The sequence below is a fragment of the Trematosphaeria pertusa genome (genome assembly GCF_010094035.1).
Source record: "Trematosphaeria pertusa strain CBS 122368 unplaced genomic scaffold BU26scaffold_11, whole genome shotgun sequence".
Lineage (NCBI taxonomy): Eukaryota > Fungi > Ascomycota > Dothideomycetes > Pleosporales > Trematosphaeriaceae > Trematosphaeria > Trematosphaeria pertusa.
In genome coordinates this window covers 1,318,396-1,343,608 of record NW_022987222.1, presented here as the reverse complement: position 1 = coordinate 1,343,608, position 25,213 = coordinate 1,318,396, and the positions used below count along the sequence as shown (strand labels likewise).

The 25,213-nt window shown below is 46.4% G+C and overlaps 7 protein-coding genes across 7 annotated transcripts; 2 read left to right on the top strand and 5 right to left on the bottom strand.

Annotated features, from left to right (window-relative positions):
- Nucleotides 1-7,230: 7,230 nt before the first annotated feature.
- BU26DRAFT_65795 (uncharacterized protein) lies at nucleotides 7,231-9,857 on the bottom strand. The gene is made up of 5 exons (XM_033836167.1): nucleotides 9,575-9,857; nucleotides 9,295-9,517; nucleotides 8,325-8,890; nucleotides 7,812-8,126; nucleotides 7,231-7,746 (listed from the first exon to the last, which is right to left on the bottom strand). Exons 1-5 carry the CDS (start codon nucleotides 9,774-9,776, stop codon nucleotides 7,331-7,333), a joined length of 1,722 nt encoding a protein of 573 aa, XP_033681316.1. The 5' UTR covers nucleotides 9,777-9,857; the 3' UTR covers nucleotides 7,231-7,330.
- A 202-nt stretch (nucleotides 9,858-10,059) lies between these two features.
- On the bottom strand, nucleotides 10,060-10,404 carry BU26DRAFT_431966 (uncharacterized protein; the record flags this gene model as incomplete). The annotated part of the gene is made up of 1 exon (XM_033823946.1): nucleotides 10,060-10,404. A coding segment is annotated over one exon (345 nt), but the record flags the coding sequence as incomplete, so codon positions are not given.
- Nucleotides 10,405-12,688: 2,284 nt separating this feature from the next.
- On the bottom strand, nucleotides 12,689-13,543 carry BU26DRAFT_567798 (uncharacterized protein; the record flags this gene model as incomplete). The annotated part of the gene is made up of 4 exons (XM_033833694.1): nucleotides 12,689-12,860; nucleotides 13,073-13,299; nucleotides 13,358-13,388; nucleotides 13,437-13,543. The coding sequence occupies 4 exons, from the start codon at nucleotides 13,541-13,543 to the stop codon at nucleotides 12,689-12,691; spliced, it is 537 nt and encodes a 178-aa protein (XP_033681314.1).
- Nucleotides 13,544-14,313: 770 nt separating this feature from the next.
- Nucleotides 14,314-16,263, top strand: BU26DRAFT_461975 (uncharacterized protein). The gene is made up of 5 exons (XM_033825077.1): nucleotides 14,314-14,973; nucleotides 15,019-15,394; nucleotides 15,449-15,566; nucleotides 15,625-15,692; nucleotides 15,741-16,263. The coding sequence occupies exons 1-5, from the start codon at nucleotides 14,809-14,811 to the stop codon at nucleotides 16,082-16,084; spliced, it is 1,071 nt and encodes a 356-aa protein (XP_033681313.1). The 5' UTR covers nucleotides 14,314-14,808; the 3' UTR covers nucleotides 16,085-16,263.
- An 882-nt stretch (nucleotides 16,264-17,145) lies between these two features.
- On the bottom strand, nucleotides 17,146-19,132 carry BU26DRAFT_607524 (Sodium/hydrogen exchanger). The gene is made up of 4 exons (XM_033835762.1): nucleotides 18,881-19,132; nucleotides 18,493-18,828; nucleotides 18,272-18,443; nucleotides 17,146-18,222 (listed from the first exon to the last, which is right to left on the bottom strand). Exons 1-4 carry the CDS (start codon nucleotides 18,963-18,965, stop codon nucleotides 17,151-17,153), a joined length of 1,665 nt encoding a protein of 554 aa, XP_033681312.1. The 5' UTR covers nucleotides 18,966-19,132; the 3' UTR covers nucleotides 17,146-17,150.
- Nucleotides 19,133-19,978: 846 nt separating this feature from the next.
- BU26DRAFT_521733 (uncharacterized protein) lies at nucleotides 19,979-21,235 on the bottom strand. The gene has a single exon (XM_033829610.1). The coding sequence runs from the start codon at nucleotides 20,952-20,954 to the stop codon at nucleotides 20,277-20,279; it is 678 nt and encodes a 225-aa protein (XP_033681311.1). The 5' UTR covers nucleotides 20,955-21,235; the 3' UTR covers nucleotides 19,979-20,276.
- Nucleotides 21,236-22,992: 1,757 nt separating this feature from the next.
- On the top strand, nucleotides 22,993-24,066 carry BU26DRAFT_432002 (Aldo/keto reductase; the record flags this gene model as incomplete). The annotated part of the gene is made up of 2 exons (XM_033823948.1): nucleotides 22,993-23,815; nucleotides 23,867-24,066. The coding sequence occupies 2 exons, from the start codon at nucleotides 22,993-22,995 to the stop codon at nucleotides 24,064-24,066; spliced, it is 1,023 nt and encodes a 340-aa protein (XP_033681310.1).
- Nucleotides 24,067-25,213: the final 1,147 nt, after the last annotated feature.

The window sequence follows — 25,213 nt, the reverse complement described above, 5'->3', positions numbered from 1 at the left end:
ACTTAGATATAAATAACTTATCTCTATCTATAGTAACCTATTCTAGTATCTTATACTAGCTAAATAGCTATTAGCTTACCTTATACGCTAGTTCTTTAGCTTTAAGAGTTTTACTAGTTAGATAGAAGTATATATATTTAGTAAATTAGTCTATAATTACTAGAATAGTATTATACTTCTTTTGTAACGTAGGTTTAATTAACCTAGGTAGCTTTATAATAAAGTCTATAGTAACGTGTTACTATAGTACTATAGGTAGTTTTAAAGGTTATAGTAGCCTGTAGAGTTAATATCTAGTTACCTTATTTTATTAGTATTCTATGCACTTCTATACTATTCTTATAACTTTTTTCTTTATTGCGAGTAGCTTGTATTCTCGCTATATTCTCTTAAGAGTACGTTTAATTCTCTAGTGTTCGTGCGTTATAGTGCTGTAGAATTTCTAGATAAATTCTATTTATAGTACTTCTAGCACCTCTTGTTTTTCTTATTTATTAGGTAGTTCTAACCTATTATTCTACTAGTTCTAGATTTCTATAACCTAGCTAACTTATAGACTATTATATTCTAGAGTTCTATCTAGTCTAGCGTAGAGTATAGCCTTATATTCTTCTTTAGCTACTATTATATAGTTAGCTCTTTAGCTAAGCGCGTCTACTACTCTGTTTTTAGTACTCTTCTAGTATTAGATAGTAAAGTCTAGTGTAGCTAGCGTTTCTACCTACCTAACTTGTTATCTATTTAGTATTTTTGTTGTTATAAACGCTGTAAGGTTCTTATAGTCTAATACTATATTAATAGAGTACTTAGCGCCTTCTAAGTATATTCTCTATTTCTTTATTACTACTATAATAGCTATAAGTTTCTTATTATATATATTATAGTTAAGTTCTAGTATTAAGAACTTTCTTAAGTAGAAGAAGTATAGTTAGTACTTACTATCTTCTCTAGGTTAGCTAAGGTATACTTCTAAAGCTCTATCTAATATATCTATTTTAACCTATATTAGTTTATTTTTGTTAAACGTTTATAATAGTAGTATAGTAGTAAACGTTTATTTTAGCGTCTTAAATACTTATTATTATAGGTCTTTCTACTTAAACTCTTAATTTTTTTTTATAACTTCTATAAGTAGAGTTATAATCTATAAATACTCTTAGATAAACTTTTAGTAGTAGTTAGTAAATTCTAGAAAAGATTATACTTCTTTTACTATTTAGAGTATAGGCTAGTCTAGAACTACCTAGACCTTATCTATTTCTATCTAAATTCTCTTCTAGGTTAGGTAGAATTCTAAGTAGCTAGTTTCTATATAGTAGAACTCGCTCTTATCTAGAGCTATTAGAAGTTTATATTTCTTAAGCTTTTATAGCGTTTTCTATACGTAGCTCTTATATTCTTCTAGTTTCTCTTTTAAGTATATAAGTACGTTATCTAGGTAGACTATTATAAACCTTTCTATATATTTATATAGAGCTACGTTAATTATACTTTAGAATATTACTAGTACGTTAGTAAGTCTAAACAGTATAACTAGGTATTTATATAGGTCTTCTCTTATTCTAAATACTATTTTCTACTTATATTCTTTTTTAATTTATATTCTATAGTATTCTTCTCTAATATTAAACTTTGTAAACTACTATACTCTCGCGAGCTAGTTCGTAAGTTCTAAAATTATAGGTAATAGGTACTAGTTCTTTTATGTTACTTAGTTAAGCTGTTAGTAGTTAATATATAATCTTAGCTATCTATTTTTCTTTAGTATAAATAGTACTAGTAATACTATTAGGCTCTAGCTTTCTTAAATGTATTCTTTTTATAGAAGTCTTTCTAGATACTTTTAGAGCTTCTCTCTTTATATATAGCTAAGTAGGTATATAGGTCTAGGTTTTAGCGTAGCTTTATTCTCTATAGGTATCTTATAGTTCTATAGTTTATGTTTAGGTAGAACGCTATTATTCTATCTATTAAATAATAACGCAAACTTCTTATAGTTCTTTTTAACCTTATAAGGTAGTTACTCTATATTAGGTTGTAGCTTTTATATCTATATAACGCTAACGTCTTAAGGTTACCTCTTCGCCTGTTTTGTTAAACTTATAAGAGATATTCTTCTAATCTTTACCTCTAGCTTTTAGTAAGCTCTTAGGTAGTATCTTGCTCTAGCCTTCTATACTACTCTAGGCCTCTTCTAGAGCTCTAACCTAATCTAACTAATATTAGAGTCGTGTCTTTATAGCTAATCTAGCTCTAGAAGTATATTTATATTTTCTAGTTCTATAATATTATAGAATTGTTGTTTCTATATTCTCTAGATATCTAATATCTATACCTTAGTCTCTAAGTAAATCTATTCTTAGCTAAAGGTAGATAGCTAGTCGTCTATAAGTTATACTTAGTATAGCTATTATTTCTCTTAAAATAGTATATTCTATAGTTTTACTAAGCTAGTAGAAATATATATTCTTACTACTCTACTATTTATATAGGCTATAAATTTCTTATCTTCTAGTATAGCTTTTACGCGTAGCGTTCTAGGTTTTAGGGTAATAACTTTACTAATAGTCTAAACAGGGCCTTTCTAGGCTAGACCTCTGCCTTAAGGGCCTACTAGTTTTTTAACTTTAAGGGGGTAGCTAGTACTAATTCTTATTTCTTTTCTACTATATATACTAGACATTACTCTAGTAAGTATATAGTCTAGTAGAGTTTTACATATTTATTTCTAGCCTTCTCTCTATAGTATAGATATTTCTATTCTAGAAAATACTACCTATAATTAAGCGTGTAATAGTTAGAGTGTTAAGCTCTCTATTCTATAGTTTAGTATTATTCTTAATAGTATTAGCATTCTATAGCATACTAGTTCTAGTTTTTTACGTAGTATTCTTTGCTATACGTTTCTTTAACTAGTTTAGACGTTACTATTCTACTACTTTCTTTCTTAGGTTAGAGGTTTATATACGTAGCTACTTGTATTTCTTTGTTATCTAGTCTCTAGGTGCTAGTAGCTATCTTAACTACTACTCTTTCTTCTTTACTATAGATTACTAAAGAGTAAGCTTAGTAGATATAGTTATAGCCTAGGTAGTTACCTTTACATAGCTAGCACAGCTTCTATTATAGGCGCGCTTTAATTTTCTAATTGTGTATAAATAGTCTAGAGAGTTCTTTTCCTTATAATAGTTTAGTTAGGTGTACCTTATAGAAAGAATCTTAATACTTACCTCTTTCTATATACCTTAGTTACTACTACTTAGCTTTTTAGGCCTTTAGGTTGTTTATAGAGAATTCTTAGTATATCTTCTAGATATACAAGTATACTTCTTTATCTATAAGATATTCTACTAATTAGGCCGCTTTCTTAAGAGTTTCTAGGGCCTTCTAGAATTTCTTATTAGTAAATAGAATATTCTAGTATACGTGCTAATAGCTCTATACGTTATAGAATTCTACGTATATCTAGCACTATTATACGTTAATACGTTATTAAATAGTGTTTAAGGTAAGATATTCTATATATACTAGGTATTCTAGTATAATAGCTCTAACCTCTATAGACTACTATTCTAAGTTAACCTTACTTCTCTAGTATATTATACATCTATTATTATAGTATACTATCTATATAAAGCTATTATAGTTTACTTAGATTATCTTAACTATTTTCTTTTTCTTTAGGTATACTTACGCAAAGTATTCTTTTTCTCTACAGACTAGGCATAGTTCTTTCTTAAAGTATCTTGCCTTGTTCTTATTCTGTAGAGTTCGTTTTCCTCTCTATAGAGTCTTAACCTAGTCTAGGTCTATAGAGTTCTCTTAGAATAGAGTCTATAGTTGTTTAGTCTTAATTATTAGTAGTATAGAGTAATTCTTACCTTATTAACGTTCTAGGTTTTGTTTATACTACTAGTTATTAATTTTTACTACTATTTCTATTATGTTGCTTAGGTTCTTAGGTCGTTTAGCGTGCGCTATGTTATTCTTAACTAACTTCTTTAATCTCTTGTAGAAGAGTTCTGCTAGCGCGAAGTTGTTCTAGTCTAGACGCGTACTTAGCTATCTAAACGTTACTGTATACTAGAATGCTAATCTAGTTTATTAGAGCTAAAATAGCTTCTTCTAAGCTACCTTGTAGGCGTTAACTTCTCTAAACATTCCTCTAAGATACTTTGTAAACCTAGTCTAGCTTTTAAAGATTTCGTCTATAGACTATTATGTTCTCTTTATATTACTCTTATTTTCTAGCTAGTCTAATATATAGAGCTTAGCCTACGTAAAAGCTTCTTCTTTTATATTTATTATAGCTTCTAGAATCTTGTTCTTGTTCTATAGAAATACTATAGCGTTATATTATAGGTAGAGTTCTATAGCTACTAGAAAAGCGTTAAGGTTTTTCCTCTTGCTATTAAAGCGTTATAGTAGAGTAATCTTAGCCTAAGCCTAACGCTTTACTATAGCTAGCTCTTCTACTTAATAAACGCCTATCTTCTAGAGCGCTATAATAATCTATTAGAGTTCTACAATCTGTTCTTCTATAGTTAGCTTCTAGACTTAGGCCTTTCTAGACTAGGTTCTAACTATTAATATAATAGTTCTACCCTTTAACGTTAGGTAGTTATTTTATTATAAGCTATTCTCTTAACTAAGACTAAGGCTTACTTTTATAAGAGAAGGTAAGAGGTATACTTTAGGCTAGAGATTTTTTAGTAACAAAGAGGTAGAGATAATAATACTATAATTACAAGTCTCTATAGTAATTTAACAAAATAAAGTAATAACTATAAGAAGCTATAAGAAGTAAGCTTCTTCTAGTTATATATATATACTATCTTAGCTAGATTAGGTGCTAAGACTCTAGCTTCTATAGATTACCTAGATTAGAGTCTAATCTCTTAGATTAGACCTAATTTATCTAATCTGTCTAATCTATATTACGTAACTCTAATTATTCTTATAACTCTACACGTAATCTCTTATTCTATAACTCTAGACTTAGCTTACTATTTTCTCTATTCTAGCTAGCTAACTCTATTCTTAATTCTATAATTATAACATATTAGTAGTAATCTAGTAGTATATATAAGTTTATTATTTAAGTATCTAGCGTATAAGTAATTAGCTAACTAATTTATTAATAATTTTACTTAGCTTTTCTAGAAAAAGCTCTTAGAGCTTCTTTCTAGAGGTAGAAAGTATACAAGAGCTATCTACTACTAATAACCTTAGTATTACTAAGCTCTAGCGTAGCTATGCTAGCTTCTATTTAAAGTTAATATTCTAATTCTTATTAGTTATTATATTATATTATTAAATAGGTAATTTACAATAATAATATTAGTTTAAGTAGCTAGCTAGCAGGTTCTCTACCTAGAATTTAAGAATTATAGAGGTAAAAAGATACTATATAACTAGAGTCTTGCTTCTAGAGTTACTTTATAAGAGTTTACCTATAGTATTTAAGTAGTTTAACTTAGGTATAGCTTCTTGTTTAAGAAGTAGAGGTATATACTACTAGTAGAGTAGCTAATTATTAGCTCTACTAGTAGAATAGAGAATTACTAGTTTTTAAAAAAAAAGAGAGAGGTTTTTATACGTAGAAGTTCTATAGAAGTTCTCTTATATCTAGAGCTCTTAATAGCTCTCTTTAGCTTACTACTAGAGGTATCTTTTCTACTACTAACTAGATCTACTAGTAGGTCTTATATAGCGCTAAAAGGTAAGTAATTAATTAGTAATATTAATAGATTCTTAGAGTAAGTAACTAGACTTTTATAGCTCTAATTCTTAGTATAGCTATTAGTAAACGCTTCTTATAAGGCTACTTAGTTTAGCCTAATATTATACTACTATCTCTAGCTAAAGAAGTAATAACCTTTAGATAATATAAGAGCTAGGTTTATAGTCTTTACTACTATAAGCGCCTCTAGAATACCTAGCTAGGTAAGTTAGCTATAGGTAGTACTATCTTTATAAGCTATAAGAATAAGAGGTACTAGTAGAGTAGGTTAGATTAAATTTAGCTATCTAAAGATAAGAAGTAGAAGAATACTCTAAAAGGCTCTATATATAGAGGTACTAAGACGCTAAAACGCTAGGCTAAATTACGTAATAAGATTACGTAACTTAAGATTATATAACCTAAGGTAAATCTCTAAACTAGACTATTATATATAGACTATTTACTTATATAAACTATTTACTTATAAAGTATATTATAAATTTTTATAGAAAAATATTTAGGTTTTACTTAGTTATTTAAGAAAAATAGATTAATTTTTATTAATTTTTATTACTAAGAAATTATAGAGAGTTTAATAATAAAGTACGTTAGTTTAGTACTATAGAGTTAGAGTAATCTAAATAAAATAGTAGCTTTTTAGTAAAGACTTAGTATTTTTAGAGAATTTAGTAATATAGAGTAGTTTAGTAATAAAGTACATTATATTATAAAACTCTTTACTACTTAGTTACTAGTTATTTCTATCGCTATGTTAAATTATGTGTAGTTAGAGTAGATGTTAAGTTCTCGATTGTGTTACCGCTTGTGACGGTCCGACTCGGCTCCGCCCAAGTCACATGACCCTGCCTAGCGCCTTGGCATAGGCACCCTGTATATAGAGAGCTCTCGGAGCATTCTTCTGCTCCTTACCTTTGGATAGCTGAATTTGACCCAACCTACCCTGCTAGCACCCCTTATCCTTACAGCTCGTGGAGACAGCGCTGCCTGCAGCCGACCTACCCAGCTAGGTGTTCCGGGACGCTCACAGCAGTGGAGACCGCGGACCCAGCCCTCACACCGCTAACTAGAAGAGCGAGCGCAAAATGGAATGGAAAACTAGGGAGTGACGGCCACGTAGCCACGAAGGCTTCATAGTAATTCAAGGGAGATAGAGGCGAGCGTGAGGTGTCACGATGTTGACAATGAAGGTGGTTCAATTTCCTGGGCCTCCGGCAGAAAATAGAATAGGCAAACCAGTAACTTTCCAGGTACCGATCGGCATTTAAAGGCCGGGTAATCGAAAACAGGTATTCCACTTTGCATTTGGAAATCCGTTGAAACGTCGGGGTTGCCACGCTACGGCTGCCTCTTAAGCGTCGTACATACTCTGGGATGGCATTGTACATTCGCGGGCGGTTTTAGAGAAGACAAATTAATGGGAAGTAGTTAAGAAGTCTGTATGGAGCAGTTCCAGGTATTGGTTCAGGCCTGTCTCGGCCGTATGATCGGTCTTTGCGCAGCCTCCTTGTGGGCGAGCGAGGAGAGGTCGAACGGCGTTCAATCTGAAGGATGACGGGGTCGTTTAGTAGCGAGGAGGCATTCGTCTTAGACCAGACGCAACTCTTGAATGGGAGTACCGCAACTTCGGAGTGCATCAGGTAACAGCCTTGGATCACGCCTTGTTATGCGACCCGTTTTCCGGTTCTTGAACCATCTTATCGCGGGAGCCTCGGGCTCATACGCCGCTTTGAACTCCCAATCCTCCGGCAGTGCGCCGAGACGTGGGTCGTCGTAGACGACCTTGCCGATTTGGGGATCAGTGAATGCCTGCAGCGGAACTCCCTCCCAGTCATCGTCATAGTGACCTCGCCAGGCGATAGGCAATGGGCCAAGCAGCGCCTCAGCGTTCATCAAGCCATGTACGTAGGCTAGCCCGAGTACTCGATAACCCCCGACACTCTCCGTTGATGGTCGGAGCATTATGGGATAGTCGAGTCCAAGAAGAACGCAAACGACATCACCTAATATCCAAGTTGGATTAGCAGACTGATCCCCTACCGGGGTGGGGAGGATTAATGAGACCCACCAGCTTTGGTCCCCGGCGGACAGATGCCGTAATGGTCTACACTGGACCGGAAGAATGACCGACCTCTGATGCAGTCCGAAGTCAGAGGCTCTGACTCTTCCAAGTAGAATGACTCTAAACAGTCATGGATGCTAGGGAAGGCGGCAATATCTGGGAACATGACCTTCGTTTCCCCACATTGCAAGGTCGCGATGAAATCCTCAGAATAATCCGACCTCGTACAATCTGTCGTGCAATGCCTTACAAGCTGCTTCCACATCCGCAGTACAGGCTTAATGCTGCCTTGGAGCGGTGCTGGGGCACCAACTTCTTCCACTAAAAGGCAGATACACGTCAGCATTTTGATAAGCCTACCGAGAGAAGAGCTCGTGGAGTGAACAAGGGAGAAAAGGCCAGAGCGTACTCGCTCTATTGCACAACAATACAAAAGAGAATGCCGGAATCGAAACCCACGTCCTTCAGCCACCGTCGTATAATCAACACACAGTGTTTATGTACCGAAGATTGACGTACCTGTTGCGCATTTTACGCCATACACAAGCAGTTCCCTATCGGTGAATGTAACTGATCCACTACCAGCCGTACCAGAGGCGAATCCTGGTTTGAATCCCTCTAAATCGGAGCATCTAAGCCAATTCGGAACCCATGACGGCAAATCCATCTCTGTAGAATCACAGGCCTCTTCCGGAGGCTCGCAAAAATCCAAAAAGTATATTTCGCCGTTATGGGCATTCCATGCGCGACAAACATCTTTGAAAAGATGCTCAACGGGCAGAGCGTAGTCGGCATTGATGCGAGCCACAAAGGCGGGATCTAGGAATCCAAAAAGTGCGAAGATCCGGTCGTGGCCTACGGAGAACTTTGCAAGTTTGGTGCGCTCCAGGAGTGTCTCTAAGTCGTGCAATTGGTTTCGAGAGAAAAAAGCACGCGATGATCGGAGGCTTTCTGGTAGAAATTGACCAAATTCGGCTTCTCCTCTCAGATGAAGGTTCTGAAGGGCACGTCGGAGACTGTACCAAGATATGGAGCTTGATCCGCACTGTGCTACGGATCGGGGGCTGCCTAGATGGATTTCCTGCCTAAATTTCAAGAGCGCATATTAGTGTATGTCTAAGCAGCGTACGAAATGGAGATGTAGAGTCGTAGAAAGTAAGAGGACGATTTGGATGCCAACTCTTCCCGAGAGAGTGAAGCCACCCCAGTGAGAAATTCTCGTAGTGAAACGGCCTGCGTATCACCTGGCCAGACATCCGGCGCGGGTGCATACAGTAGTAGCGCGTCTTGAATGAGTTTTCAAAATGAGGTCTTAGGCACAGGCCATTGCTCACTGCAAGAGGGCGCTGAACTGTTTAATGCGCCACATGAAGGCAGTCTTTGCCCCCTGACTTGCCCTATAATACCAGGCACGTCTCTTGAATAGTTGCAATATTGCGGTCGTTCCACTGGAAGTTCGGGATTACTGTTTTTCAAATCTAGTACTCACCAGATCCAAAGTCTGTCCCACCACGGCCGTTCGAGGATATGCCGTATAGCCGTGAGGTCTTGCTCGGACAGTGATATCGGTACTTCACGGTCCCATGAAGCGCCTTTTGCAGTTGGCGATGCCATTATGTAATAATCTCTCGTGTACTCTGTCTGTTCTCCAAGCTTTTGGAGAATGCCGAGTGCCCACTCGTTTGACTGGTCAGGCGATGTGGGGCCAAGCCCTAGGGTTCGTTGCATTTAGGCACTGATAGATAACATGCAAAGCGGGGCTATCTTACAAACGACGACTCTGTAGGCGAGCTTATAGATACTGGCCATTCTCTTAACTTGGACATTTCGCTCTTCGATATCTTCCTGATTGATGCACAAAGCGTCAATCCACAATGTTCGAGCTGTATCCGTCTGCCTGAGATGTTTCAGGGCATGGTGAAGGTTCGGACGTATATGGAGTATGCGTGACGTGCTTCCGAGAACCTCCATTCTGCCAGGAGAAACAATGGTGGCCTCGTCGCTGGCCTGTTGGTTGCCCCATGTGTAAGACACTGGTTATGGCAAAACTATTAGCGGACAATAGTAATGGTTTCATCTTAGAATTAGAGAGAACGAGGTCGACCGAGAGTTCTAGTTGTATATGTAGCTTCTGTTATGATTTCTCTAGTTCTCCATTCGAGCATGCGAGAAACGAAGAACGCAAATTCGGGGAAATAGGCTTACTAGAACCTATTAGTGTTCCTGATTCTAACATATACACACATGAGATACTCTACCATGCTTCATATACGGGCTTAAACCCTGGATATGGATCCAATACCGCATCGCAATGGTATCGACTCTTCTCGACATCTGGCTTCGGATGCATCCATTGCGTAGATTTAACATTTTTATTCCAGAAAATGTACCGCCCTTCGACAGTCTGGTGAAGATCCCATCCATCAGGCACAGTTTGGAGGATTTCGTTCATACTAAGCCTGGTATCTGGCGCTGGTTCTGGCTCAACGAGTGGTGCATGGAAGACCTCGAGCTGTATAGGATCATCGAATTCGCCCGGCAATAAGCGAAGAAGTCTGATTTCCTGGGCTTCTTGATCTAGAGGCTGGTATTCGTATGGTTTCCAATCGGCCGCGTTCGCTGTTGTTGACGGGGCGTCGGCTTGTCGCGAGGCTGAGGTCGATGCACCTTCTTACGCAGCCTGTTCAGCTTTGAGCGCAAAGATAGAGCGCTAGGCATCCTCGACGTCGGTGCCAGTGGGTGAGTAATCGAATTTAGAAGACGGACGGGTGGAAATTATAGAAAAAGACGACCGTTAACGAGGAAAAGAGTTGGAAATGAGGGAAGCTTAAGCAGGCTGAAGGTGGACTACGAAGGCAGCACGTTGAGCGGGGCGGAGTCGTAGGCTAACCGCTCAACATGACCAATCAGCGGCTGCAAGGCATGCATCCGAAAAAATATTCCCGAGGTGTATTTGGGTAAGGTTTAACGTGGGACTATGGGCTACCTATATGAGATAGGGATCCGCACAACATACAGTAGACGCTCTATAAGCTATACAATAAGTGTTTGAAGAAAACTTGGTATGTACGCGAAGGAAACTTGGCGCGCGCGCGTAAACCCTCTTCGATTTTGGTGAGGGAACCTGCGCGCACGAGCCCCCCCTGAGAACACAAGGCATGCGTGGTTGTGCACTTGTGTGAGCTCCTGAGGCGCGGAATGGACTCCCTCGACAATGTTCTTGGTGAGCGCAGCGACCTCCTTCGCGAGAGCGACGAGAGTCGTGATGGACGCGACAGCGCTGACAACTTCCATTTCCCCGTTCAATTAAAGAAGTGACTTGGAAACAGCCTGATCACAACGGTCGGCGTGCCTTCGGGGATCACATTCATCGTTTGTGGGAATGGAGCCATCAAGCCGATTGGCCGAGATGAAGAGGTGTTGTTCAAGGCAGCTTCAGCCTATCACACCCCGGCAGCTGCGCCGAAATTCCATGCACGTCCACGTAGCTCCACAACATCAAAAGTTTTGGGAGTACACAGTCTGCCTCGCTCACGAATCGTCGGAAGATTTCACCGCCACGGCTCACCGGCGTTCTCTCACCGCCACAGGGCGGTGCCCGAGTCCTCGCTCCCTAGTAACTTAGCATGAACAAATCCTCATGTTATAAGGCCTGCCCCGCGGATCTTGAATTTTGGCTTCTTTTTTGCCAGTACCTTACAGAGTATACTCGTATCCTCTAGTTGATGAGGTCGAGTAGTTGAGGCAATACATTGCCAGACTCCTCTTGTGCTGTACGCTTCGGTCTTCCATACAATTTCAATTCCTACCTGTTAACAAGCCAACAGGCACGACTTAAAACCAAATCAGGGCAGTTAGATGCAACTCACCATCGAGAATTAATAATTACTACGGCTACCCGAGAATGGGGGTTGTTGGTACGCCCGAGTAAGTCACTATGCCTGTGCATGATTCTCCCACATAAGCAGTCATCTGACGCGTTCTAGTTGCAACCCCCGGAAGGGGCCGGGGGGTGGGTGTCGCGATAACGAGCAGCCAAGGGATAGGGGTCCCCCCTCTAGTTGCTGACCCGGAGTCCTCGGGTCGGACTTTCATGAACGATGTTGAGTGGCTGGAATATGTTTGGTGTGATTTTTGCCAGGTATGGGATTTAAAATTCGACAATGTACTCTACATTCAGCCTTAGCCAATACAACACCCGAATGCCTTTGGCCGCCCCCACGAGGAAAAGTGATTAAGGGAAAACCTATTCAATCTATTCAAGTGTATTCCAAACGCTTTTAGCGTTCATGGCCGCATTCCAGAAGCTTGACGGCGATGCAATTGAGACCGAATAAGGCCGCCAGGTGAAGAGCTGTAAATCCCTTGAGCGTCGAACCTCGCTCATGTCCCCCAGTCACGCTTTTTCTCTTCTGAGATATGAGCTTCAGCACTTGCTGCCACTTTGTTGTGTTCGGCTTCGAGAAAGCTTAAGATCAGGCTAGCATCGTCCACTTTCGCCTCGATCTTGATAGAAAAAGTGCCAGTTCCTTTCTCGAAATGTTCCATGATCTCAGGGATGGACCCTGCCGTCAAGAATAGATTCAAGTGTGACTGCCGCTGGACTCGGAACATTGCAGATAGAAGACCGTTACAGGCTGGATCTTGAACACGACACTCGTCGAGAGCAACAACCACGATGAAGCATCGCTTGGACCGTCACAGGGGATAAATGAGGAGACGCGATACTTCTTCGATGGGAGGACGAATGCTTTTCCTCCGGCTCTGTTCGTAAGACTCCAGCACCCCTTTGGGAATGGAGGCCTGCTGCTCAGGAAACTGCTTCAACAGGCTGTAGAGAACATCCACAGGTCGTCGATCGCTCCGTCGCCGGAAATTTCCATCTATATGTACGCAACGCCGGTGGATTCGACTTGCGGAAATCTGTCAAAGATGTAATTGATGACTGCGGAGGCAATAATGATCCTCCCAGCACCAGGGATACCAGGACAGAGCAGTGTCTGTTCGTGCTGAGCAGCCCATTCCTGGAAGGTCTTCGATTCCATCAACCAGCCACTAGTGCCGGGATGTCTGCGACTGCGGAAGTCCGAATTCTGCGTCGAATAATCAATAGGGGCGAGCCATCGCAGTATCGCCGGATGTATATCCGATCGTTCATGGTCAGGTTGGCGATGTGCGATCTCGGCTACCCCCTCGTGGAGTTTAGGCGACGTTTGCCCAAACAGGAATATGAGCACGAAGCAGCCATAAGCATCTTCGATACTCACAAATTCAGCTGCGTGTAGAAGGTATTCAGTAATGCGACGTTGGATGATAATCGTGCTCTAAGCGCCTCGATGTCCTTTGGTTCCCATTTCAATCGCTTGCGGGCAGCACTGAATCTCCCCTTCAGAGAACCCAGTTCCACAAAGTGGGTATCCAACTCAGGGTAGTCGGTCAATTGCTTGTTCAGCTCGTTGAGTAGAGTGAGACATGCTACAACAATGTCGACCAGCTATTTCCTTTAGGTTAGTGTCGGATCCTGGTGGGGCAATGAGAAGTAGATGCTTCACACCTTCCAGCACTATTGTCAGGCCTCGACCCCTAGCATAATTAGAGGGAAATAACACAGGGGAGTGGGTTACGCCGTACTCGTCTGAGATGGATCGAAATTGCCGCGGCGCATCGAAGCGATGGTAGAGCTCGTTAGCAGGCTCGACGAGCTTGATAAAATCGCCGACACTGTAACCGAAGCTCATCCCGATGATCGGTATGTCAAGACAAACGGCAGATAGTAGTGAGGAGAGAATAATGGATGCGTTGAGGAAGGAGAATCATTAAGCACTCGCAAGGCTGAAGCGGGTACATACACAGTACGGCCTAAAGCCTTGGCACGATATTGACGCACGCTCTTCGACGAACCCTCCTCGGCGCAGTTCCTTCGCGCGCTTCGAGCCAGCGTGTCTTTCCCTGTCTCCCGTCCGCGAAAGGTGCCCATTCCACGTCTTGAGAGACCCGCGCGACGAGGCGCCGTCTAGTGCACCACCGCCGAACAAAAGGCCTGGAATCCGAATGGAGAACGATCGAAAACTGGTTCAGAATGTGAGCTACCAGCTTTCCGACAAACATGTGACGAGATGGTGTCAGCATTCCAGCTACTCCCCCTTTCGGGCCGTTTCATTCCCGTGGTATCCCATTACCGTGCCCACGGATCCTGCCGCTGATCGGTGGGAAATTCACGCCCACAGAGGGGTCGGGCTCCCGGAGTTTGCCGTTGCCTCTAGACTATAGCATGATTTCGTGGTCGGAGGCGAGCAGCTCTTGGATGTTCACACTCTCTGCTTCGCATGCGTCTCGAGGTCGTTTCTGGGGCAATCGCGGCCCCGCGGGGCCGGCACCATAGCCGGCTAGCTAAGCGAGTCATGGAGCCAATTGCTCCTTCGATCGCGGCCTGGGACACCCAAGACGCGCACTCCCAAAAGCAACGAAACCAATAATTCATCCTTGGCAAAGCCCAGTGCACCTATCATGCGCGATCCTGTCAAATTTAGTTTCCTTTCCCTCGATCCCCGGGTGCTCCGATCCCGACATGACTCGTGGAGCGTTTCACGGAGGTGCATCCGATTCTCCACATCGCGAACGCCTAGAAAGAGATGACCCAACACCCGTCCCATGTCGCGACGCGTTGGCGGCCAGTGTTCTGCTCCAACTCGTTTTCTCCAGCTCTGTCACCGAGTCTGTTAGTAACAGCCGACGTACAGGCCCTGGCTCGTCTCGCAATCGCTCTCCGCCATCAGCCGCACCACAAAGTTTCCGGAAGCCATCTGCAGCCACATTTGCTGATCTGCTTGATGTGCAAGACAGAAAATACCCCATGGTCTCTCTGCATCTGCTCCAGTGCTGAATTCCAGCTCACCAATCTTGATGGTATTCCAAAATCTTGGCGCTTCACGTCTCCTTGTTCATTGAAAACATCCAACGCAGCCATCGACACAATTCGGATTTCGCTACTTTACTGGCCGGAATGACTTTGCCTAGCGAAGGCGACGCCGACCGCGGCGGTCTAATGATCAAATTTTTGTGGAGCTTCGGGGGGATTGCAGGTGTTATCCTGGCAACAGGCTTGTACGCAAAGATCCGCCTGCTCCGTCACCTCCGTTCTACGGACTACATGGTAATAATGGCATACGTAGGTCACGTTGTCTATGGCATGATATCCACTCACACGTAGCAGATCTGCGCCATAATCCAGAATGCACTACTGACCGAAGCGTGCCGCTGGGGATTGGGAAGACACTCGCGATATCTCGACCGCGCGGAAAAATACCAAACGATGAAATTCATCTTTCTTTGTCAAGGATGGGGCGTCGCAAGTCCCATGTTCGGGCGCATATCCATTTGCCTGCTGCTCTTGAACTTCGTGGTGTCGAATCTAAGGCTGAAGTGGTTTCTGTGGTTTCTTGTCATCACGCAAGCGGTGGTCAATATCCTAACCATCGTGTTGATATATGTTCAGTGCGGATCCCACGTGTCGGCGCTTTGGGACCCGGAGGTGGATGCGAAATGTTGGAGCCCGCTCGTGCAAAGGAATTTTGGGTTTTTCCAATGTGGTAACGTACTTTCCATATTGAAATGTCAATCACCATGCTTACTTACATTTACAGCTTGGAATTCATTTACGGATCTGGCCTTCACCGTCCTACCCACAATCATGCTACGAGGTATCAAACTCCCGTGGGCGAAAAAAGTAGGAGTGATATTCCTCCTCAGCTTGAGCGTCATGTACGTGAACCTGCTTGCGGCTCACATTGCAGTACATCTTCCTAACTCTCCACCACAGTGCTCTGATAGCTTCTATCATAAAGGGGTACTTGATAAAGGAGCTCGGTGCGCGGGATGACTTTACATGTCGGTTGAATTTCTCCCCCAACTATCGGACACCGCTCATTTAGAAAGGGAATTTCATCACATTCCAGCTATGGGCCTCGGCCGAGAACTACATCGTCATCATATGCGCCATTGGGCCCGCATTGAGAGCACTCCTTAGAAGCGAGAAGCGCTCACCTACCGATGAAATCTACGAACTAGGCAGTGGAACTCGTTCCAGCCGTTTAGGTGCTATGATGGCGCAGAAATGGTGGTCGGCTTCAGGCGCTTCGCACAGAGAGAAGCCGGGGGACGACAATGGCTTGGCTAGGAATCGACCAGGAGGGTCCAGCCAGGAAAATATTCTGCCATTGTCGGAGCATTGCATTGTAAAGAGGACGGATGTGGATTTGATATATGAAGTGGAAAAGTAGGCACCGTACCGGCTCCCAGACCGAGCACTTGGCCAGATCGCTTGCCAGCCCCGGCGTCGTGAGCATTAGGTCGATTGCGGACATCCACCCCGCATCGCTTACGAACTTATCCCTCTGGGAAGGAGAAGACTCTGTAGGGGCAGCTCCGCCATGAAGTCGATGATCGGCGCACTCTCCTCTTGTCTCGGCGCGTTGCTGATGTGGCTCCGTCCCCATAGCGTGTGTCGGTTGGAGTCGCCAGCAACCAACCCTGTCTAGGTCGCGTACCATCTCTCGCTCCACAGTCCGTTGATCATGCCCAGCCTGCTAGAGAGTTCCTCCAGCTTCACATCCTTTGTCCCCTTCGAGCATAGGTCTAGAGGGTCGGCGTTCTGTCTCGATAATACGATTCCAGCTCGCTATAATGCTACTCTGCTGCTGTATCGTCTTGCTTAGGGTCACAGTGGGCTTTGCGACTTCATGCAGCCTATTGCTGCAGTCTTCTCGCTCTGGTGAGACTGTCGCGCGTCTGACGGAAAATAATGCCCGCTTATCGCTCGGCTCTTCGTCCTGCGCTCCTTGAGATTCTAATGCTCCATTCCGCGCGCATTGGTACCGTTAGTACTTTCGTACTCGGCTTTTTCCGCGCGTCCTATGGCTGGGGCCAGGGGCGGTGGTGAGTCGCGTCCTGGTGTTGAGGGCACCATCGGGGCTCCGATGCGGTTGTCGCTGGGCCGCGAGCGAACAGGAATCGAGCTCGCTCTGCGTGTGTTTCTTACTCCGCAATAAGCAATAGGTTCTGCGGCTACGGTTAACGAGACAGCTCCCGGTGCCCAAGGGGGAGGGCTAACCGATGGCGATGGTGCTTCTCCACCGCCCCGTGCGCGCATCCCATGGCGGCTCTCGAAACCAAAGACGCAGCGCTACACCCAAGCGCTGGCTCCACCGAAAATGAAAGCGGAAACGAAGGGTGAGCCCTACTGCCTGGCAGGTCATCGTATCTCGCCGTGTCCTAGTCTCAATCGCAACGGTTCTCAGACCGCACCATCAAACATTCTCGTGGAAGATGCTTCGATTTCTCGCTACGCTATGTACCTTGACCGGAAATCCTCCCCACTGGAGCAGCTTCAATATCCAGACTGCGGCCAGATCTGGGCGATGTCGCCGCAGTTGCTGCTTTAGACATAGCCCCCTCCTTCATTTCTTCAGCTTCATCTGCAGCGACTACCGTCGCAGCCCTCGACATTTGTACAGTTCCAGTGTCATTTTCGAAGTCCAACCCCCACAACCCATTCGCAATAGCGCGTGCTTTGTACTTGAGGATAAACCCGACGGCGACTGGACCTAGGATGGTGTTGAGCACGATTGCCCAGACGGCGGTGATGAAGGCGTCTTTCGAGAGATACGGTGTATTGTTGAGGCCGATCTGCACGATGAGTAGTCCGATCTCGCCGCGAGCAACCATGGCGCAGCCGAGCAGCATAGCCGGCCAGAAAGTTTCCGTTAAGCAATCGCGGACAGACGTGTCCCGCGGTCGTTGGAGGATAGTGGCCGCTGGAATAACAAGGCCAACGACGACCTTGCCGATCAGCATCAGGATAGTGTACACCAGTCCTTTCCAGACTGCCTCCGCGGTCCACAGGTCTACAAACGGTATCGCGAAACCAATGGAGGCGAAGAAGATGGGCTGCAAGATGTACTTGACAACGTCCAGGAAGTATTTCTCGAACGTATGCATGAAGGAAGGCGATATCTCTGGCTCGCCGGTCATCGGGTTCGACCGCATCGATCGTGCCTCTGCTTCTTCAGCGTCCTCGCGCGAAGGAACCACAAATGGACCAGTAGGGTGTTTTGTGGGCAGGTAGGTAAGGAATGCTCCAGCGAGGAAAGAGCCGTATAGGACCGATGTGCCTCCGAAGCCGGTGATACTGAGGAAGACGCATAGCACGAGGATCATGAAGACGACGTTGATGACATGTCGTTTCCGGGACTTGGGGAACTTTGGCTCGAGGTATCTGCGAAAAAGCGGCGCAAGAGCGTACTTTCCAAGCAAGGGCGTTAGGATGGCGAGGAGACCAGACACCATCGTCGGCCGGCCAATAAGCCAGCCAAGGTTGACGTCGTCGTCGTCGCCGAGCGTCCCAAGGTTGCCGATAACACTGCGCGCTCTTAGTTCCCGTCGAACACACCTTGTCTCGAGGCGCATACCTTGCCATGACCAATCCAGAGACATCATCGAACACTGCGGCACTGACCAGTGCGGTACCAACACGGGTGTCTGAGAAGTTTACCTCTTTGGAACTCTTGCCGAGGACGACGAAGGTAGTTCCCAGAGACGTTACCGAGAGCGCGGCTCCAATGATGAATGTTTCGACCGCTCCTGCTCCGCCGTTAACAAACAAGCTGGACATTTAGCATTGGGGCCTTACCATATCCGAATGCAGCATAGCACAAGGCATACGTGAGACCGATAGGGAACACAACCCCTACAGTGGCCGCGATCATGCTGAGCACGAAATTTGCTTTGAGTAAATCTAGCCGCACGGCAAGTGCGCCTTCGAAGATAATGAGGATGAGGCCGATATATCCGAGTGCGACGAAAGCCTCTTGCCACTCTACAGGCATCATGGTACCGCCGATAGGAAGACCATAGATGAGACCAACGATGATTTGACCAATAAGGCCAGCTCGAAAGATCTTGTTGGAAATCCATTCGCCGAATGATAGCCAGAAGAAGAATGAAATAAGAAGCAGGATCTGGATAACTAAATGGAATTAGCTGGAATGGCCCCCTCTCCATGTGTTTGTTGCACTTACTGCTAGGTTCATGATACTGGAGGAAACCGTCCGTTTCCTTCGCAGAATCCGCGGCTCTCTGTGCAAGTTGCGCGCTCAGGGACATGATGGAGAGAAATGCGATGCGAGTTAATGGACCACAATGGGGTAGGTCCCCTCTTATCTTTCACATGTCGGCGCTTCCAAGCTTTCTTTTGTTTCTGGCGGCTGCTGCAGTCTCCGCCATGGCGAAATCCAGAGACTTGGTGTTTGGATTCCGCTTGGCTGTCTAAGGTTGGGCGGTGACTAACGAGGCAGAAAGGGGAAAGAGTCTAGAGTGATGTGGAAGCCAAGCCCGCTTAGGGAGGGGGCATGTTTCGCTTGGCGGCATTGTGGCGTAGCTCAACAAATAGCACAACATCTTCGGTCTCGTGGCCAGCCACTAGATATCTGCAACACCGCAAATAGCTTTATCGCAATGTTCAAATCCTTGGCCAGGTCCACAACTTGGGTCAGATATCCTTTCTGTCTGCTCCCAGAGGCCCACAACCGCGTTTCCGGTGATCTTGGGTGTCCCGACGAGAGCCCTCTTGAAACGAAAAACGTCGCTTTTACCCAATGGCGGGGGTGCCAAGTAAATACGGGCGGACACCCAAGTGGTGGCTTGCTCCAGGCTCCGCTCAGGCTCCGCTCCGCGGCGGAGGTCACGATCCAGCACTGCGTCTCACTATCCGAGACAAGTATTACCTACACAGCAGAGACCAAGCATCTAGCCAAGAGATGGACCACCGGCATAAACTTCGTCGCAGCCTAGCCTGTGATAATCTTGGGTGAATGTGTGGATCACGTGATTCCATCTCAGCTGCGCGATCTTACCATCCATTCGGAGCGAAAAGCATGTCAGAAGTATATCCAGGTAATAGATTAATTTGATTTGTTGTTAACTGCAGCGTACACCGCGACTGTTATATTCACGGTGGACCTCGGGATGTATTTGATCATGACGTCCCTAAAGCACCTTTGCATGTTCGGACTGTGCAGAGATGGGGTAATATTGCCTCGTCTCAGGAGACATGGATGTGGGGAATAGAGTTCACGAGTGGGAAACAATGGGAGAATGGCGGAAGGTAGAATCAAAGGTCAGATGAAAGAGTCCATTCATGTTCTATAGGGATTTCTCAGACCTTCCCATATTCGAGCCGATCACCCCTAGGTAGGGTTTCAGTATATACAATACACCAAGAACAGATAAACGCCTAAACTATAAACGAGTGTAACTGTGCGTACTCAACGATGCTATGCCAAAACGATACAAGACAAACGAACGATGCTGAAACTGCGAACTTTTTCTTCCTATATACATGTCTGCTGAGGGAGGACCAATCACAATATGTGCCATGATCAGAACGATTGTCGGACGCCTCATAAAAGTGTTCCCCTAGGTGCGTCGCTTGGTGATAAACCCGCTAGGTGCGGGCGCGTCTGTGGGGAGAGGAGCGCCTGAAGGTGGAGGCCCCGTCGGCTGGGGAGCATCGGACGGCGGAGCGCCGGTTGGGCGCTGACCGCTCGGTACGGGTCCAGATCCTTTAGCCAATCCGCTGGGCATTGAAGGTGGTGAGCCGGAAGGCATTGGGGGCGGGCTTCCGCTCGGTAGAGGTCCGCTCGGCATGGGTCCGCTCGGCGCGGGTCCGCTCAGCGCGGGAGCATCGCTTTGTTGTCGTCGTCCGATACCGCTTGGAGCGCCAGCTGGCGGAGTGCCAGAAGGTGGAGTGCCAGAGGGCGGAGGACGCGGGGCGCCACTCAGGCTGGCGCCGCTAGGCAACGGGGGTGGTGAGCCAGACGGAAGACCCGTTGGCACTGCGCCGCTCGGCAATGGAGGAGGAGCTTCGTCGCTCTGAGCAGCAACCTGCGCGCCAGGTGAGCCGCTTGGGCGCTGTTGAGGTGTGCCAGATGGTGGTGGACCAGATGGTTTAGCACCGCTCGGGAAAGGACGACCGGATCCTTTCGCCACGCCAGTAGGAGGAGGCGGGGGTAGAGAGCCAGAGGGAGTGAAGCTTTGGGCCGAGGCCAAGCCGGCAATGGCGAATGCGCAAGCGATGCGGTTGAAGTTGACCATTTTGAAGGAAGGATGCGAATCGAAGCTTCAGAGAAGATGAGAAGCGAAAGAAAGCTGTACTGAAAATGCGCGGGAGGTGTTGTTGAAGCGAAGAAGAAGGGAGATCAGTGAGTGAGTGGTGGTCTCTAAACAGTACCTTCGATTCCACCTTTATACTCCTACTCTCTTCTCAAAGAGTGCAACCTCTAGTCCTACCATCGTCAACCATGACGCGGCCCTATGCATTCATTGCACAGGCGGGCCCAGCATTGCGAAGAGCACATCCACAGCCGCGATGCGCACTCTACCTGAGGCTTGCGAGGACCGGCGCATGTCTCCAGACGAAGTTTCAAGTTCCCCTTTTCCTGCTGTCGTCATTCGACTGCTGTTTCATGGTGCAGAGCCGCATTGAGCTTCCGCGAAACATAATTGGCTGGCCGGAAGTTTTGTTTGTCCAGATGCTTGGACGGTAGTTGCCGAACTCCACCGCTTACGTGTCGTGATGGGCTGAACGCACGCAGTCGCCAACGTGCGCACTTCTTCAAGCGGACTGTCGCAGGGCATGGTTGCCCGATATCGGTTAGAGTGTTTCCAGTGTTGCTCGAATATTCGCAAGTTGGCGTTCTCTGGAGCTCCAATTTTGGATTGCATGAGGAGCACACGCGGCCAAGCCCCGTGCCTACACAAGGGGAGTCGCGCTTTACTCGACTAGCTCTAGCTCTATGACTCTTCGCATCTTTGGCGTACGATAGCACATGGATGCTTGCGCGACCTATTCTTGTGGGAGCGGAAGAAGCCGGAAAAGGGCCGGATAATACCCGTCGGATATGCGTGGCTGAGGGGTGGCGTACACGCGACAAGCCACAGCGCTTTAGTGTCATTCGTCGCTACGCCTGCTCTATGTCTTCCTAGGAATTGCGTATACATTTCTGCAATGTGCCGAGCGGCTATTTTAGAGGGCAAGAAGCGAGCAATGAAAATCAGACAGCGTCGAACTTAATCATGGGAAAACATCGAAATATATCGAGAGATACACCAAGTATTGGCGTTAAATGATCCAAGGGGCCAGGTACAAGGAAAAGTGAACGTATCACACGCCAGCGGTTCAGTGGGCAGTGTGCAGTTTCTGGAACGGGGCGAAGAGAGGATGCTGACGCACTCGTTTCCACTGGTGTATAGGTCAGGCATGTATCGAGTCTGCGACGGCGATCTGCCCCAAGGGAATTAGCAGAAGATTATTTTGAAGAGATACCGCATCCATTGATCTTCCATTTACTCCCATCACCCTGCTCGTCCTCACAACAGCTGGGGCGAAGGCAGGCGGCACCGAGGCGCTAAGTGGCTGCTCGCTCATCCCGCGCCTCAAGTCTTAACGTTCCTCCGGCCAAAAACCACAATTCGGGTCCAAGAGATAGCGGTGTCATCGTCTGAAAGGCGTACCTGCATGCCATGAGCTAATAACGGACGAGTTCGGAGTTAGGAGTTAAGAAGACTAATGAGCCCGCTCACACCAACAAGAACACCGCTACTGACTGTCCGCGGTTAGTAGAGCCGCCTCATCGCGAGCGAATGTACCGCCTGTCCTAGCTCGCCTGTATGAGAAAGCGCCTTTCTCTTCCGCAATGGGTCCAACCGCGAAATGAATGCGATCCTTTCAAGACCACGCCCAAGTTACGTTCACTAGCCTACACTGCGAATCGATCGAGGTAAGTATGCCAAAACAGTATCATGCTATCGGATAAGTGGCTGCCCTAAGAAGCAAAAGGGTAGTGCGTCTTGAGGCTTGGAAGGCCTAACAGCAGCTGAGAAGGGTCTCGATATACCGACATCTGTTTGGCTCGTTTCGTTTGTCCGCAATTCGCCCTGGACATCCTACACCCTGAACATTTCACCAACCCTTGTCCCTCCGGCGACCCTCCGTTCCGTACGTTGTCCGGCGTTGAATGTTCCGGGTATATCAGTGGAGCCGCGGGTATGTATGCCGCTAAAGTGCACAGTATAGACTCACACGCTTGTCGACTACTTCCTCTCCACTTCCCCTCAACCATCGATTATCGAAATGACGCCACATTTCCCCCAACGCAAGATTGGGGACGACCTCATATCTGCCATCGGGCTCGGATGCATGGGCATGTCAATTCCCACTTCGTCCGGGCTTCCCGACGAGGATGAATGCCTCAAAGTGCTCACCGCCGCCGCCGATATGGGAATCAACTTCTGGGACACGAGCGATGCGTACGGCGACAACGAGAAGATCCTTGGTAGATGGTTCCGGGAGACTGGTAGAAGAGATGAAATTTTTCTCGCGACGAAGTTTGGTGTTAAGCGTACCGATACCGGCATGGTGATAATTGGCAAACCAGAGTATGTGAAGGAGGCCTGCGAGTCAAGTCTCCAGCGCTTAGGGACCAATCGCATCGATCTCTACTACCAGCACCGCGTCGACCCCGCGACGCCTATCGAGAAAACAGTCGGGGCAATGGCGGAGCTCAAGAAGGAAGGGAAGATTCGCTATCTTGGCTTATCGGAGTGCTCAGGCCGAACTCTTCAAAGAGCGTGCAAGGTGCACCCAATTGCAGCATGCCAAATGGAGTTCTCGCCCTTCGCCCTCGATCTCGAGACGACCGGCTTTCTAACCATGGCGAGAGATCTGGGCGTCGGAATTGTCGCCTACGCTCCGCTAGGCAAGGGCTTCCTCACAGGAGCCATAAAGAGCCGAGATGACTTCGAGGAAAAAGACATGCGAAAGACTCATCCCCGCTTTTCTCAGGAGAACTTCGCGAGCAACCTGCGCCTGGTGGACATGTTCGCTTCATTCGCGAAGGAGAAAAATTGCACTACCGGGCAGGCAACGCTTGCGTGGGTTATGGCTCAGGGACAAGGTAAGCTAAACCACGCAAATAAATGGCGGAGGGCTTACGTGCAACACCTAGACTTCATTCCTATCCCTGGAACCAAGCACATCAATTATCTGAAAGAGAACGCAGACGCTGTGAACGTCACATTTTCCAAAGAGGACGAGGAGCGTGTGAGGGCGATTATCGACAGTATTGGCGGAGCAAAAGGGGCACGCTATCCCCCGGCTTTTCAATCGGCGTGCTTTGGCGACTCTCCAGAGCTGGAGAATGAATGAGGGATGCCGCGTCATGACAGTCTAGCGTCATCGTATGAGCTTCTCGGCGACTCTGAACGTCGTGCTAGATTGTCGTCTAGACATAGGTAGATAGTAAGAAAGCTCTCTGGTTTTCGAATCCTGTGTAAAGCTACAACCGTGGGATGTGACGTATTTCGAACCTTATACCGAGCGCATTGCTAAGAAACTCGATTCGCAATGCATCCACATGATTTTGGGAGCGTTTGCGTCGCATGAGCTATAATGGTCCTGACATCGACGCAGGAGTGACCGGTCAGCAAGGGCGTTCGCGTAGGTCAATGGGCAGGTGCAGTATCCGGTACAGATCGCAAGGGGGGTTCCGGAGAGGGTCGCCAGTTGCCCAAGAGCCAAGGTGATAGCAGGCACGACGCGCTTGTGAGACGTGCACCTGCGGTATCCTAAAACTGTGTCCGCATTCTCTCCCCATCCCGCGTTGCCTCCCTTCTTCTCTCCCTCTCATATAATCGCATTCTTTTATCTCAAGTCGTATCACCACATCCGTTACCAGCATCTACAGAAAAGTCGAAGAACCATGTTCCGCGCATCTTCTCGTCGCCGATTCGGCTCTCTGCGGCCATCGGTCGAATACATTCCCTCTGATTCCGTTCCTACCGATAGACCTGCGTGCACCACCGATTTCGTTCCGTACCCGGAGAACGGACGTAGCGACTCTGCCCCAGCATCATCCTCTTCAAGCGGAGGCGGAACGGACAAAGTCAGAGCCAATGCGTTCCGCCAGACAAACGAGTCGAGCGACGGCCGGGGCGGAGGTTCCTTCGTAACGCTCCTGCGGAATCCCCCAAGCACGTTCGCGGCCCAACAGACACTCAATGCGGCACGTCTCCAGCTACGAGCACAGATGCGTGAAGGCAGTCAGAGCTTCCCGGAAATCGATCAGGACGGCAATGTCGTAGCCATCCGCATGCAGCCAAGCCATTAGGATCCGGTCAAGTCTGCGAGGAGATCCAGAAGGGAGACCAAGCCGTCCCGGTTGAGGGAAGTGCAGTGCGCTGGGGAGCAGGACGCTAGGGAGGACACTGCCCGAGGGCGGAAGCGGGCGAGCGGTCTGATGGATGCAGAAGCAGATGGATGCAGGGGCAGCGGCAGCGCAGAGCAGTGGTGCTTA

Coding starts and splice junctions, on each gene's coding strand:
- BU26DRAFT_65795 (XM_033836167.1), bottom strand. CDS start 9,776: ATGGAGGTTCTCGGAAGCACGTCACGCATACTCCATATACGTCCGAAC. Junction 8,891..9,294: donor TGGGACAGACTTTGGATCTG/GTGAGTACTAGA, acceptor CTTGAAATTTAG/GCAGGAAATCCATCTAGGCA. Junction 7,747..7,811: donor TCCGCCGGGGACCAAAGCTG/GTGGGTCTCATT, acceptor CTTGGATATTAG/GTGATGTCGTTTGCGTTCTT.
- BU26DRAFT_461975 (XM_033825077.1), top strand. CDS start 14,809: ATGACTTTGCCTAGCGAAGGCGACGCCGACCGCGGCGGTCTAATGATC. Junction 15,567..15,624: donor CTCCTCAGCTTGAGCGTCAT/GTACGTGAACCT, acceptor TCTCCACCACAG/TGCTCTGATAGCTTCTATCA. Junction 15,693..15,740: donor TGCGCGGGATGACTTTACAT/GTCGGTTGAATT, acceptor TCATTTAGAAAG/GGAATTTCATCACATTCCAG.
- BU26DRAFT_607524 (XM_033835762.1), bottom strand. CDS start 18,965: ATGTCCCTGAGCGCGCAACTTGCACAGAGAGCCGCGGATTCTGCGAAG. Junction 18,829..18,880: donor CCAGTATCATGAACCTAGCA/GTAAGTGCAACA, acceptor AATTCCATTTAG/TTATCCAGATCCTGCTTCTT. Junction 18,444..18,492: donor CTATGCTGCATTCGGATATG/GTAAGGCCCCAA, acceptor ACGGCGGAGCAG/GAGCGGTCGAAACATTCATC.
- BU26DRAFT_521733 (XM_033829610.1), bottom strand. CDS start 20,954: ATGGTCAACTTCAACCGCATCGCTTGCGCATTCGCCATTGCCGGCTTG.